General features: G+C 40.8%; 1 protein-coding gene across 8 annotated transcripts in view; it reads left to right on the top strand.

The window, feature by feature from the left end:
- The window catches only part of TTC39B (tetratricopeptide repeat domain 39B), a 183,368-nt gene extending 168,581 nt beyond the window's left edge, over positions 1–14,787 (top strand). For all 8 annotated transcript variants that reach the window (XM_073345444.1, XM_073345443.1, XM_073345448.1 and 5 more), the window contains 3 exons: positions 1,222–1,339; positions 8,651–8,767; positions 9,971–14,787. In XM_073345444.1, coding sequence (XP_073201545.1) covers positions 1,222–1,339; positions 8,651–8,767; positions 9,971–10,067 — 332 coding nt within the window. In that variant the 3' untranslated portion in view covers positions 10,068–14,787. The remainder of the gene's footprint in view (positions 1–1,221; positions 1,340–8,650; positions 8,768–9,970) is intronic.
- Positions 14,788–15,290: the final 503 nt, after the last annotated feature.

Genomic DNA, 15,290 nt, shown 5'->3' with positions numbered 1-15,290 from the left:
GCAAGGGCAGTTAAGATTGGACATTAGGCAAAACTTCCTAACTGACAGGGTGGTTAAGCACTGGAATAAATTGCCTAGGGGTGTTGTGGAATCTCCATCATTAAAGATTTTTAAGAGCAGGTTGGACGAACACCTGTTGGAGATGGTCTAGGTAATAGTCCTGCTATGAGTGCAGGGGACTGACTAGATGACTTCTCGAGATTCCTTCCAGTCCTATGATTCTATGTTAGGCTGCACCCATAGACTTTCACTGCACTGTAGCAGTGTTCACATGGTACATTACAGGTTTCAGAGTAACAGCCGTGTTAGTCTGTATTCGCAAAAAGAAAAGGAGGACTTGTGGCACCTTAGAGACTAACCAATTTATTAGAGCATAAGCTTTCGTGAGCTACAGCTCACTTCCTCAGATGCATATCGTGGAAACTGCAGCAGGCTTTATATATACACAGAGAATATGAAACAATACCTATTCCCACCCCACTGTCCTGCTGGTAATAGCTTATCTAAAGTGATTTCCAGCACAAATCCAGGTGCTGGATTTGTGCTGGAAATCACTTTAGATAAGCTATTACCAGCAGGACAGTGGGGTGGGAATAGGTATTGTTTCATATTCTCTGTGTATATATAAAGCCTGCTGCAGTTTCCACGATATGCATCTGAGGAAGTGAGCTGTAGCTCACGAAAGCTTATGCTCTAATAAATTGGTTAGTCTCTAAGGTGCCACAAGTCCTCCTTTTCTTTATGGTACATTACAGTACAGCAGTCTGCTGTTCAATAGATTGATACCTTGGATTCCTGCATAGTAACTTGTGGTGTGTGCAGAGTCTCAGATTTATTAACTGTGGGGCTGATTCTGCAGTTTCTTGTACCCAATATAAAGTTTGTGTAAAATGCTTCCGTTTTGATTAGATAAGAGTTTGTGTTTACTTTGCATAGATTTAAATGACTTCACAACATGGAGGACCGTGGAGAATCAGGACCACTGTTTCAATTTCTTATTTTCAAGAATCAGTCTATTGATATGCTTGGAATTTGCTCTTCAATTCTTTATTAGGCACTATTCAAAATTTGTTTAGAGGATTATGTATGTTCTTGTTTGGCTGCAAAATTTGATAGGCAAAACTTTTGAAGTTTGGATATATCCCTCACTGCTAATCCCTGTAGCCTTTTCCTTTCTATTTCCATGTATCTCTGAAATTTGTCTGTTTTTTTGTTTTAAAGGTCACACTGAATATTTTATAGATGACTTGTGCTTGCTGCAGTTACTAAAAGGCCTTTGTTTGAAACACCTAGGAAGACTCTTGCAAGCTGAACTGTGTTTTAATCAAGTTATCCAAAGGTAAAAAAATAAAACAAAGCTATAGTAACCTTATATTTTAGCTTTATATACCGTTAACAATAAAATACTGATGGGCTAGCAGTAACAAATGATAAGCAGTTGATTGTTAATGTTATAAATTAAAGAAAATCTGTCTGGATAAGCGTTGAGCTGACATTCATAGTAGTTAGTAAAATGAAGAAAACATTGGATTCTTAATTTTGCCAGTGAAAGTGGTAGCAACTTTAAGAAATCTTAATCTACAGAATAGCTCTCATTCCTGGTGTAGGAAGACAAACCCCAGTCAAATCCAATGGAGGTATACTCATTTACACCTAGAGCTGAATTTAGCCCACTGAGTACAAATGCACAGGTGCTAACTGCAAATTCAGTTAGAGTTTCAAATAACAATAAAACTCAAAAATAAATTTGTGGAATAGAAATAGGCTTTTAAAGCAGTGTTATCTCTTTCCACAAGGCTAGGCAGGTGGGGAACTGTTAGTGCTGATTGTGTAAAACAGGCTCATTTTACTGTTACCTCATCTGCTCCCTCACACCCCTTAGCCTGTTCCTTTCACCTTTTGTGTGTTATCATTAGGCTAGATTGTATGCTCCTTGGTACATATTGGTACAGTACCGAGAACATGTGGCACTGATTCTACTGTAATGCAAATAATAACCGGAAGAATGAGAAATCCAACAACAGGATATCAGATCATCTTTTAAACTACATTAATTACTTTATTACCTCATCTAAAAGGCCTCATGATGAAATTCACCCACATGTACAGGGCCCACACAAGGGCTTTTACCCCACTTAAACTCTACTGCGATCCACTTCACCCATTGTGTGGGATAGATGTGAGCTCTGTGTAGGTCCTGAATAGGTCAGTATAGAGAGGGCAGTTGAAGACAAGCCAGCGAGTGCCTACAAAGGTTCCTCTTATGCAGATCTAGTGTCCAAATGCTCCCCAAAAGGACATGGAGGAGTGCTGGCTGAAGCTATGGAGTGGCTACATATGTAACTCCATGGCCTACTTACTACTTGGGGAGATGAGTCAGTTCTGTCTCTTCAGAAAACTCATGGCATTTCCTTCATGAAATAGAATTCCTCAAGGAGGGTGTGTGGGGTAGAGAGATTTCACCCAAAGAGATGTATCATGCTGTAGAGGAGTAGTTTTGAAAACCCACATATACTTTCAGAAATAGAAAATATCTTTGTTGTTCAGTTCTAATTAATAAAGATCAAAGATCAAATGATGATTGAAAAATAATCACATTTAAGAAAGGAACAATGAATAAGTTTGCTTCTAATATCTCTGCCACCTTTCTCTGTGATATCTGGCCTTCTACTACCATATCTCAGAATACGGCCTTCTGCTACCATATCTCAGACAGAGAGTATGTAAGGTGTACCGTAATTGTCTCTAGGCTGTAACCAATTTCAAGGAATGTAGTCTTTAAAATTCTCTCTTGGGTGCAGTGTTTGTGGCATACTGTCAGGATTTAGGACTAGGACTAGGACTGGTTGAAAAATTTTAAGCAGTTTCCCTTTGGAAAATGGGGTTTCATTGAAATAAAATAATGTTCTGCAGGAAAAGATCGATGTTGGTGGAACGGTTTGCATATACTGGTTCAAGCTGGGTTTTATAGAGACTATGAGACAAAGAAAGGGCTTTTGGTATAAAAAGGTGATCTTGAACTGACTCTGGTCCTTCTTTCTAATCCAGCAAACAAACAGGACCTTCTGTTCAAGGGAGGCCTCCAACTCTTGCAGAAGAGTTGGAAAGACTTTTGGCCTAATAAGGCCCTATAAGAGTGATAGGTGTGTTAACTTAGAAAGATCTGTGTGGTAACTGGTAACTGCTGGCAAAACACCATGGAGAGAAATCAAAGCACAGGCACTGGACTTTAGGCAGACTGGTTTGTTGGAGATACCACAGTGTACAGCAGGGTGCTATGCAGCCTTAAAATCCCCAGTTAGAAGAAATGGGACAAGGATCCCTGCCCAGAGACAGGTGACTGCTGTCTGGACACTTCTCTAGTCCCTCTCCGTGTTCCACTCTAGGTGCACTTCTCTTGATACGGTGATAGCAGTCATCTAAGAAAAAGCTAGGTACAAAGTGTGATATTCAACTGTTTGGAAATACAGTTCTCCCACAACATTTTTTGCTTTGAGTTTAAGCCACTGATGTAACACAATGAAGGTCAGTTCGAGGAAACTGGTAAGTTGGATAGGAACCTAACCCCATGTGCAATACATTAATTATAAAGTTCAGACCTCTCTAATCATCAGCAGTGGTTCTCAACCAGGGATATGTGTACCCCGTGGGGGGGCGGGTACACAGAGGTCTTCCTGGGGGTACATCAACTCATTTAGATATTTGCCTAGTTTTACAACAAACTACATAAAAAGCACAAGCAAAGTTAGTACAAACTAAAATTTCATACAATGACTTGTTTATACTGCTCTATATACTATACACTGAAATGCAAATACACTATTTATATTCCAATTGATTTATTTTATAATTATATGGTAAAAAATAAGAATATATGCAATTTTTCAGCAATAGTGTGGCTGTGACACTTTCGTACTTTTATGTCTGATTTTGTAAGCAAGTAATTTTTGTCCCCGGGCGAGGCACTGGAACTGCTCCCTACGAAGCCAGTCAGGATTCTGAGGAAGTCTCCTTTCTGTGAGCAGACTGTCTGCAGGACACACAGCTCACACAGCTTCCAGCTTCCTAGGTCTAACCTCAGAGCATTCAGCATCCTCTCTGCCCCTCCATGCGCTTCCCACAGCGAGTCCACCCAGGTGGGGTCCTGGGGAAGACAGAGGGTCCTGCATCCCAACTCCGCAGTCAGACATGACTCTCAGCCAGCCAGTAAAACAGAGGTTTATTAGCTGACAGGAACATGGTCTAACACAGAGCTTGTAGGTACAGAGAACAGCTGGGTCCATTTTGGGGGGCAGTGAGCCAGACAACCACGTCTGCACTTCACTCCATGTCCCCAGCCAGCCCCAAACTGCTTCCTTCTCAGCCCCTCCTCCTCTGGGCTTTGTCCCTTTCCGGGCCAGGAGGTCACCTGATTCCTTTGTTCTCCAACCCTTTAGCTCTCAACTTGCAGGAGGAAGGGCCCAGGCCATCAGTTGCCAGGAAACAGGGTGTTGGCCATTCTCTGTGTCCAGACCCCTGTGCATACCTGCCCTCTAGGGCTCTTCAACGATCATACACCCTTATCCCACCACCTAGATACTTAAGAACTGCATAGGGGAAACTGAGGCACCTCCACACTATTCAGAGGAAACATTAAGAACAGTCCCGCTTCATCACATATGTTAGAAAATAAGCAATTTTTCAGCAATAGTGTGGCTGTGACACTTTTGTATTTTTATGTCTGATTTTGTAAGCAAGTAATTTTTAAGTGAGGTATAAGTTGGGGGTATGCAAGACAAATCAGACTCCTGAAAGGGGTACAGTAGTCCAGAAAGCTTGAGAACCACTGATCTGCAGCATCTCCTAACAGTCTCCATAAAATAAAATGTGGTTAGTTAAAGGGGGGAGAGGAATGTACATTTGATTTCCTTTTTTCAGTTATGTTGCTTGCTTTGTAAAGATGTACAAAATAAATCAAAGCTGTGGAAAATGAATTTAGAATTTGTGTGGTAGTGGTGATTTTAGTGTGAACATATTGGTAATATATAAAGTCCAAAGAGCAATTAGCAGCTGTTTTTAAAATACATTAATCTAGAAGGACAGTTCTAAAGCCATTTTATAATTTTCTATGACTTAGTGAGCTAATCATAATAATTTGCACTTATCTGGTGCCCTTTAGATATGTTGGATACCTTAAAGGAGTGTTATGATGATTAACTGATGTGTCTTTACGGATCATCTTCATCCATTATGAAAAAGAAATTAATTTTCTTAAACATTTGAATTACCCAGACAATAATGCATCTGGTTCTGTGGTTAAGTTTACAACAGCAAGGACACTGGGTTTCTCTTCACTTGCCGATAACCAGTCTCTGTCCAGGATTTTCCCATTCTTTAGGGCTCCCTCCTTTGCTTCTTCCATTTGATTGCTGCCTAGCTCACAGCAACCTCCATGGCGATGTCAGGATGTTGTTTGTCTCTCATCCAGAGAAGTCAGAAGAAAAAGAAAGGGAAAAAATGAAAGGGACACACCCATACACATCAGTTGTATCTCTTGAAGTAGACCTTTCCAGTGTGGTCCTTGTGGTCTCTTACTGCTCTCACGGAGAGGAAATTTCCACAACCTTAGCAGAGCAAGGCAGTAGTTGAAACCATTTCTGAAGTGTTGACTGTCAAACAGCTGTTTAACTTGCCTAAAGGGAAAGTGAAGGTCATCCATATAGGCAGAAAGAAAAGGAGTACTTGTGGCACCTTAGAGACTAACCAGTTTATTTGAGCATGAGCTTTCGTGAGCTACAGCTCACTTCATCGGATGAAGTGAGCTGTAGCTCACGAAAGCTCATGCTCAAATAAATTGGTTAGTCTCTAAGGTGCCACAAGTACTCCTTTTCTTTTTGCAAATACAGACTAACACGGCTGTTACTCTGAAACCTGTCATATAGGCAGAGGCTCTCACCAAAGCAACAGCAAAATTAAAGAATAGCTGAGATGGACTCCGGGGCTGTGAAAAGCAAAACCACACCCCATCAAGGGAGAGACGCTCTCCCATGGGGAAAGAGGATTTTCTCGAGGCAGCTTTGGACTCTGAGGAAGAGGTACCCCAATTTTTTCCTCCCAGAAATGGATCAATACATTATCGAGTGGTTGCATAACCTTGCCAGGAGACCATTAACCTCTCCTCCGAGAGATACTTTAAAAGGGTTTGAGGGATTAATTCTCAGGTTTCTTCTGTTGTTTCAATAAATGTATTTTTGATGAATACAAAACCTTTTTTTAGTAAGGAAATGTTGATGATTTCCATTAGTAGTGGGCACAGTTGTCCTTTGCTGGCTTTCACCAACCAGCAGGGTATAAGCAGTTGTACTCACACAGGTATACTCCCTGGTGTCAGTGTGGGGCATTGCAGGAAGCTTCAGCTCTAATGCCCCCTATTGACCACTTCTTCGGCCCTGTGCTGTCTTGTTTCTGTCTGCATCTTCCGTGGCCAGGCCACCTCTTAAGGTCAGTCACCTTTTGAGCTAACAAAAATCTAACTGTAAATGGAAATAAACATCCAAACCAATAATTCTTCTACCCCTCTTGTGCTACCCTGAAGTTCTCTGCTCTTACTCCTGGGCCCTGCAGTGTTCTTGTAGGCTGCTTCTTCCCAGAAGGTTTCTCCACTGCCTACCTTCCTTGGGGACTCCAGCAGCTTCCTTCAGGGATCTCCCTGGCTTCTTACTGGTCATATCCTAAGGCCCTCCACAGGAGCCTGGTCTGCTCCCTGTGGTTCTCTCCATCCTGCCTTTACCAAACACTTCCCAGAGAAGGTAAACTCCAATTGCCCCTCTCTCCTGGGGCTTCTCCCCAGACTGAGTTCACAGTTTGGCTTTTTTAAATCATCGTTCCAATCCCCTGCAATTGGGGTAGGTCATTCTAATTAAGTCTCCATTATATGCACAAAGTTGATCCCTTCTTCCCTTAAAGGGCCAGCCAGACTGTGACAGAGGGGCACTTTTGTGTTTCACCAGTAGTATCTGGAATATTCCTTAGGCTTGTAGTATTTCATTGTCTGTTCCGGGTCTGAGCTTTGTCAGGATTGGAGGAGTGATCAGTGCCATCTGGTCCATTTCCAGGTTTCTTCTGTCAGTGAAAACAATGAGGAGTCCTTGTGGCACCTTAGAGACTAACAAATGTATTTGGGCATAAGCTTTCATGGGCTAAAACCCACTTCATGAGATGCATGGAGTGAAAAATATAGAAAGCAGTATAAATATTACAGTACATGAGAAGATGGGAGTTGCAACATAGGGTGAGAATTGTCCCAGGGTTCAGTCCTTGGGTCCAGAGTATGCAGTATGCAGTTTAGGTTAATTTAGCCAGTTCACTACACCAAAAAGCTCTGCCAGCCATGATTTTGTCAGCCAGCTTTGATGGTGGCAGTGGAGTAGAGGGTTCTCGCTGCTTCTTGTATTGCAGTAGAGTAGTCAAATAAAAATTCTTTTGTTATTGAAAGATAGATGTTGTTGCAGGGCCAGTACACCAGAGCAAGGGTGGGGCAGGTCCACCGTTAAAGCTAATATGATTCCCAGGGACTGCAGGGAAGTATGGCCTAATGGCCAGAGTCAATAGGGCTCCCCTTGGCTGCGGGGAAGCACGGCCCACTGGCCAGAGTCAATAGGATTCCACTGCACTGCAGGGAAGCACGGCCTAATGGCCAGAGTCAGTGGGAGGTGGTTCCGTGGGCTGCCTTCCAAAGGAGGTGTCCAGGTAGGGGGACCTTGGCCCTCCTTGCTCCACTGGGTCCCAGCCTAGGGCCCTGGTAGTGGCAAATGGGTTCACCACTAAGTTGGCAGAGAATTCACCCGAAACACGCCGACTGCTGCCAGGACACTGGCTAGTCCCTCCCAGGGCTACCTCCTACCATGACTCCTGCAGTTGAAGTCAGGGTGTCTTCGGAGTCTCTGGATTCCTCAGATGGCGACTGCAATCTCCCTGGGGCATCCGCAAGTACCTGGGCTTCGGCGTCTCCTGCTCCCGCGGTCTGGGATCCTGGCTGATCCTTGGCTGGAGCCAGCAAGGTGCATCCTTCCTCCTCGGCAGCCAGCCCAGACTGAGCTAGGCGTTCCCTTTTACACTGCAGCTGCTTTATCCCCTTCCGCTCCAGTATGGGGCCAGTACACCCCGTCACAGATGTGAAGAGGATTTTGTGCCACTAATGTTCTAGTTTTCTGCCTGTGTGTTTTAATTGACGTAATTTGCTGGTGAACCCTGGTGATCTTTGGATTGATCCAGTTGGAGGGATCAATTCATTGATGGGTGATTGTAGTCCTAAATGACGATTGGTTGTCTTCTTGCCTATCAGATTGAGTGAGGAGGAATCTACTATCTGTACTGTCTTGACTAAGCCACAGAAAAATTTTTAGCCACTAGGGCCTTGGTTTTCAAAACTAAAGCCTAAATTTAGATTTCTAAAACCATTATTAGGTGCTTGCCTGATATTAAAAAATACTGAAACTCCTACTGAAGTCAATGGAAGCTATTCAATGCTCGTCACTTTTGGAAATCAGGCAAGTGGTCAAATATGAATTTAGGTAGGCGTATGCTCTGCATTTAAATTAATAATCATATGACTTCAGGAAAACATATGTTTGTTATATTTAACCAATTTCATATCTCTCTGTTTTCTTAGTGAGAAGCAGATAAAATATGATAACTATTTGGTGCCATTCACTCTGTATGAGTTGGGACTTCTATACAAACAGCAGGACCAGAGAGAGAAAGCAATAAGATATATAGAAACTGCAAAGTAAGTAGAGTTCATGTTTGTCTCTGTGCACTCGTTAAGACTCAGAGTAACTGAGGCACTCCGAGCAATAAAGGAATCTCTCATTCTTCCTCTCTCTATCTCTTTTTAAATAATTTTACAAAATTCAGCTGAAGCAACATTACAGTTTCTACACAACTGCACTAGCAACTTGGCAAAATGATAAACTATTTATTATAACTCTATATTCAAGACTTAGAAAATGTTTTTCAATAGAGTTGAATTTTTAAAGTGTACCAGTTCTTTGATATAGTACTTCTACTCTGCCATATGTTTCACACATGGTATGCTGAATTGAACCACACTGGCTGGGGTACAGTATTAAGGGCAAATCCTGTCTCCTTCCCACTCAAACTTTTATGGGTGCTGAGGGCCCTAGAGAAAGCAAAAAAAAGGTGTGACTTTGCTGCATGGAGGGCGGGGAGAGTTGGAGAGCCAGTGTATGTAATCCGTACCTCCTGTGTGACACAAAGAACAGCTTAATGAGCCTCCCTATATGGTGCAGTGGAAGAGTTCATGGGCTGAGTGAGGATGGGGTGGAGCAGCTACGGGATCTGTGGCTACGTGTATCTATCTATCCACTGCCGATTTCCTCTTCTCCCCACTACCTCCCCACTCCCCAGGAATCCCCCAGAGCAGGGAGGTAGAGAGCAGATCTTCTCAGAGCACAGCCCATTCACTCAGTCTGTAGGCTGAGGGCAGCACTTGCCCCTTAACATTTTTATAAAAAAGTTAACGGTGTCTAAATGGTATTGGAAGTACTGTATATGTCAATGGCAGCCTCCTAAAAACCTTTCAGACCTAAAGATCAATTTCACCATTAGCTAAAAAGGTTTTGGATTCCCATAATGCCATTTCCTGTACCCTGCTGGGTACTTTGGATTGGTTTCTGTACAATTACACTGACACTTTGAGTGCTGTGTTTTGAGGCTGGCCACACTTTTTTTTCAGCTGACAGTGGTGTACTAATATGCTATTTTTCCATACGTTTTTTTTGTTCACATCTTCGTGTTGGGCATGACTCATCTTTTCTAAAGGCCTGAGAGCTGTTGTAAAGGATAATATAAAGTGAAGGGAAGACAGCAGAGAACTGAGAGATTAAATGATGGATGGGGTTTTATGGTGAGGGGTTATTGTTCTTTTTTTTTTTTTTTTTGGCTGATGAAGTAATTTTGGTGTTTGCAGAAACAACTACAAAGAATACTCCATGGAGTCCAGGTTACACTTCAGGATTCATGCAGCACTTGACAGCCTGAAAGTGACTCCAGCTTCAACGCCTTGACTTAGCTGAAGGGTGATCTTTTTCCATGAATTCAAGTGTCTACATGATCTTGGTTGAATGTTTTTAAAAAATCATGTAAATGACAGAATGAAAAAGAAACAACTAATTATTATATTTTCTATCATCTGTGATTTGATGTTTGTCGTCCTTTTAGGCTGTTTTTTCTTATGGTTAAAGCTACGATTATATCATGGAGGTTATGGAAGTCACAGAATCCATGACTTCCATTTATCTCTGATATTTTCTGCCCCGGGTTGGAGCTCCCAGCCCCCTCCCCCCCAGCTCCCGAACTGGTGGGGGCACTCTGCGGTTGCCCAGCCGCGGGCAGCGGAGACTCCCAGCAGCTGCCCAGCCACAGCAGGCAGCGGGGACTCCTCAGCCAGCCGACCATGCAGCTGCCCAGCTGTGGCAGGTAGTGGGGGACTCCCAGCAGCTGCCCAGCTGCGGTTGGCGGCCCGCAGACCCTGCAGCTACCCAGCTGTGGTGGGCGGCAGGAGACCCCCCGAAGCTGCCCAGCCATGGTGAGCGGCTGGGGGACCCTGCATCTCCCAGCCATGATGGGTGGCAGAGGACCCCATGAGCACCCAGCTGCCCCGGGGTGAGGGGACCCTGCAGCTCCCACTCCCCACAGTGGCGGGGGATCCCAGAGCTCCCACTTACTGCATCAGTGCAGGACCCAGGAGCCCCAGCAGGGGTGGATACTAAACCCACCTACCGCTTTTGTCAGGGATATTTTTAGTGAAAGTCAGGGACAGGTCACGGGCTTCCATTAATTTTTGTTTATTGCCCATGACCTGTCCTTGACTTTTACTAAAAATATCCATGACAAAAACTTAGCCTTACTTAAGGTGCATATATCTTATCTCTGTGTGATACGTTAAAGAAAGATCTTATATTTTGTTTGATAAAATAATTTAATGTTTAACTTGAATGGGGTATATTTTAAAAGCCAGTTGCTGGTGCAATAAAGTCTAATTCAAACACTTTATTTTTTTAATGTGAAAACTAATGTTGTTTCTGCAGTGAAGCTGTTTGATGATTTTATGTCATAGTTTCAGCATTCCATGGGAACTTGATTTTCTGCAATGCACTTATTAGGACCTTTGTGCCCTTGGAACAAATTTGTTGGCTTACTAGTAGCCTCAGTCACATATTGGGCAAGCATCTGGAACGGAAATGTGTGTATCAAAGAAACAATAATTTTAGTCAAATAACTATGAAGGACTTAAATTCACCTCAAGAACACTAATTTTGTCTTCAGTGAAATATTTTTACAAATCTCCTTCAAGACAAAATTAGGCACAGCCACAGTTATGGTTGCCTTGCAATACTGTGTTTCATTCCAAATAAGTGATTGCAGGGAGTCCTTCCCACTCTTGTTGGGTTTCAGTCAAAGTATATGAATACACAAATAAAGTCACTGTATGTGACTTAATGTTAGGGAGAAGAAAGAAAATAACCAAGGTGAAAAGACTTTTTTCAAATTTACACCTCTTCAGTTAGTGGTTTTTAATGGCAATGAAAGATTCATTTAGAAGTTTAATTAAAAGTAAGTAATTAATATAAATTTTATAGTTAGACTTAATAGAAGATTTTTTTAAGATGTAGTTTTCTCCTCGTAGACCTTCTTAAAAGAACTAAGGGTGTTAGTAAAGTTTTAGTTAAACATAAATGTATGTATTCTTTACAAAGGAATTTTCAGAGCTGCAGCAACAGTAAAGAATCCTCTATCTGAGCAAATAGCGTGGCTCTAAGAGCTTGGCCTTAGATGTGAGGCCTGATCCAAAGCCTTTTGAAATCAGTGAATGGAAAGACTTCCATTGACTTCAGTGGACTCTTCGGTTCAGGCCCTTAGAGTCTGAACCTGTAAACATGAGTAACTTTATTCACATGTATGAATTTAGTAAAACTATGCATGTAGGTGTTTTCAGATCATACCCCAAAAATGGTAATGGTAGTTACTACCAGAATGCATTCTGTTACCTTGAAACATACTGTACCACGGTCATTGCTGTGTAACTCTGTTGATTTCAGCTAAATTACACCAGGGCTAAATTCTGCTACTTATTAACAACTCAGATTGAGAGTATTCATAATGGCTGTTAACTGAACCTCTATTCCCCTACTCTCATTTACCATACCTCATTTACACTCGTGATTTTTCACAATCAGCTGCAAAAGTGATGGGAAATTAGAATAAGACAATCCATTTTAAAAGAACTGCAAGCTGCTTATACATTATTATCTGCAATTTAATTTGCACTACAGAACAGTCTCAGACAAGCATGATCTCTTAACTTTTGTTTGAAAGTGAGAACAATGCTGGGAAAGCATGGGCATGTTCTTTATGGCAAACCAATTAGATAGCTAACTAAAGAGAACTGCGCAAAGTGAGTACGGCATCTCAGGATGGAGATTGGGAAGTTTTCAATAGGTACAGTTTATGGAGAATTTACATTGAACATAGTGTAATCCTTGGTGCTGTTGCCCAGGTCAGAAGTTGCAATTATCAAAAAGTGTGCTACATCAGGAAGGAGGACATTTCTTGAAATGTTTAGTGTATAATATGATGATATCCTGTTCCAGAACATTAGGCACAAACGTCCCATTAGTAATAATATCAGTTGCAGGAATACAAGAAAGCTTCCCCAGTTTCTTCAGTGAAGCCTTCCAAAGTCAACATGACCAAAAGATTTTTTCCACCACTGTAATTATGATTATGATGTTTTTGATTAAAATAGCTTCTTTTTTTAATAGTCTCTTGTTGGAGGCAGCCATATTGCATGCACACACAGAATAGGCATATAAAGACAATTTTGTACTTTTTGATGCCCTTAGTCTCTAATACAACTGCCATTTACATATTGTCGCTTGCTAAATTCTTAGCTTGTTGTTTTAGAATCTTGAAGGAGCAGGTCTTCCTAGCTTCATTTTAGACAGTTCATTTTTACCCATTGATAGTAGAAAACGTAAATGCTTCCAGTTGAGTTGGCACTATGCAGGCCATTGTGATTCCATTGTTATTAAGTACATTTTCCCCAAATTAGGCTATGAGGTTCATTTATAAGAGAATCATGATGAAAAGTCTGTGTGGGGCCTTAATTATAATACTGTTTTAGTCTCATTATTTTCAAGATCTTCCCCTCAAATGCTCATGCCAATGGTATTCTTGAATAGTAATTTGGGACTTTAATGTCTCTGAGCAAAGTTGAGATGTATTCCAAAGACACAGCTTCCATTCACAGTAGGAGATATATACTCACATCCTAGAACACAATTAGGCCCTACGTTTAGACAGCAGGGCTCAGCATTAATGGTAACATTATGAATAAAGTAATCTTCATCCTTAAAGGGACAGCAGATGTGTGATTTTTTTTTTTAAAGAAGAGAGAGTTCGTCAGCATGAGCAAAATAATAAGGTAAAGTTTCACCTCAGTAGGGAATTTTTCGCATTGAAATTATTAGTGAAAATACTGTGTTTACGCTTTCTGTTTGAGTGTTCGTTCTGTCGGTGAAGGGTTGTTTATATATATTGTATTATAATTTTTAAGCACTGGATTACCACTTTTTAAATGGAAACTGTAAGAAGAGAAAATACATTTTAGCAAAAAGCTTATTAAGGAATTATGTTTATATATGTTGCTGTAATGTATGTGGGCAGCAACTGTATTTATACCTCATGGCCAGAAAAATATATAAAAATTAATTTTGTTGCATGTTTTCAGAACATTTTGCCAACTCAAGCATAAAGATAAAAATAATAATTTCCTATATATGTAACAGAAATCCAAATTATGCAGTGCATCTATTTTTCTACTGGTCTTGACTGTTAATGTAATTTGTTACTGTAAACTCTTATACTTCATAGTTCAACAAAGATTGTTTATATTTGCACTGGTGGTGCTCTTTATTTGCTTTTGAAAATATTGGGGTTTGCACATGTTCAAGATGTTTGAACAAGAATGGTGAAAGAAGGTGAAGTATCTTTGGTATTGAAAATATATAGAAATAAACTAATTCACGCTGACATAGTAGGTCATATTCTGACTTCTGTGGAGTTATTCAAGATTCATATTGATGTAACAGAGAGCAGAATTTGGCCCAGGACATTAGTTGTGCATTAGAAACTAACAGCTGGGCGTTGGCAGTATAGAAAATTGATGCACAGAGACAACACTGAAAACATCAATTCAGGCTCACAACTCCTACTTACCAACACTACCTACTAAGGTGCATGTTCTAGAGAAAAAACATGTTTAGGAGAGGAGATATTGAATGTAAAAAAAAACCAAAGTGCTTCTTTAAAAAGACTTAATCCGTCAGTTACTGTAGATTTAGATTTCAAAGAATTCCTATGAAATGTGCAATTAAGGGAAAACTTTACTGATTAATGATAATAGTTTAGATAGCTAAATAATTTAGGCTAGGATCTTCAAAGGAGCTTAAATTCAATAAGAATTAGGCACCGGACTCCTTTAGGTCCTTGCCTTATAAAACAATAGCCAAATTCTACCTTTTTCACACACATATGGAATCAGAATTTGGCTTCGACAATATATATTTTTAGAAAAATAAATGTTCAAAAGTTTTAAATTATACATAGTGTGGTTCATTATCTCCATAACTATGCAAAATGCTGGTGTTTCAGTGACAGCTATGATTTTAATGATACTTCCCAGCAGGTAGTCCCTGAGTCATAAGAAATGTTACTCAGTATCTGGATGCAAGAGAAAGGCGGGAGACTTTCAGACAAGTAAAGTTCTATTAGTTTTCAGAATTTTTGTTTGTTAACTTAGCAGAGTGTCAAGATGGCAGCTACTGTTATATGTTCCTTTTTATGTTTAAGATATTTTTGACATGATTTACTCCTTGTAATCTTTTATATTACATTGAAAGGAAGAGAGGAAGCATCATAAAATGATTAAGGCATAAAAATTAGGAATCAGATCTGGGTTTACTTTCTAGCTTTGCCACACGTGCAACTGATGTCATATGTATCTCTCTAATCTGTTTTCATTGATAGAACATCAGTCATTACAACATCTCAGCATACTGTGCCTCAGAGGGAGGAAGGATGGTCCAATGGTTAGGGCACTAACCTGAGACTCAGGACACCTTCATTTGGGTCTGTATTTGGGGGGAAAACAAATGATGTAGTCATAGCCTATGATGATTATAACACACTTTCCATTACACTAGTATATCAGGAGAATGTTAAACAGT

This window comes from Lepidochelys kempii, chromosome 5 (genome assembly GCF_965140265.1).
Source record: "Lepidochelys kempii isolate rLepKem1 chromosome 5, rLepKem1.hap2, whole genome shotgun sequence".
Taxonomy (NCBI): Eukaryota; Metazoa; Chordata; order Testudines; family Cheloniidae; genus Lepidochelys; species Lepidochelys kempii.
This window is presented reverse-complemented; position numbering and strand designations above follow the sequence as displayed.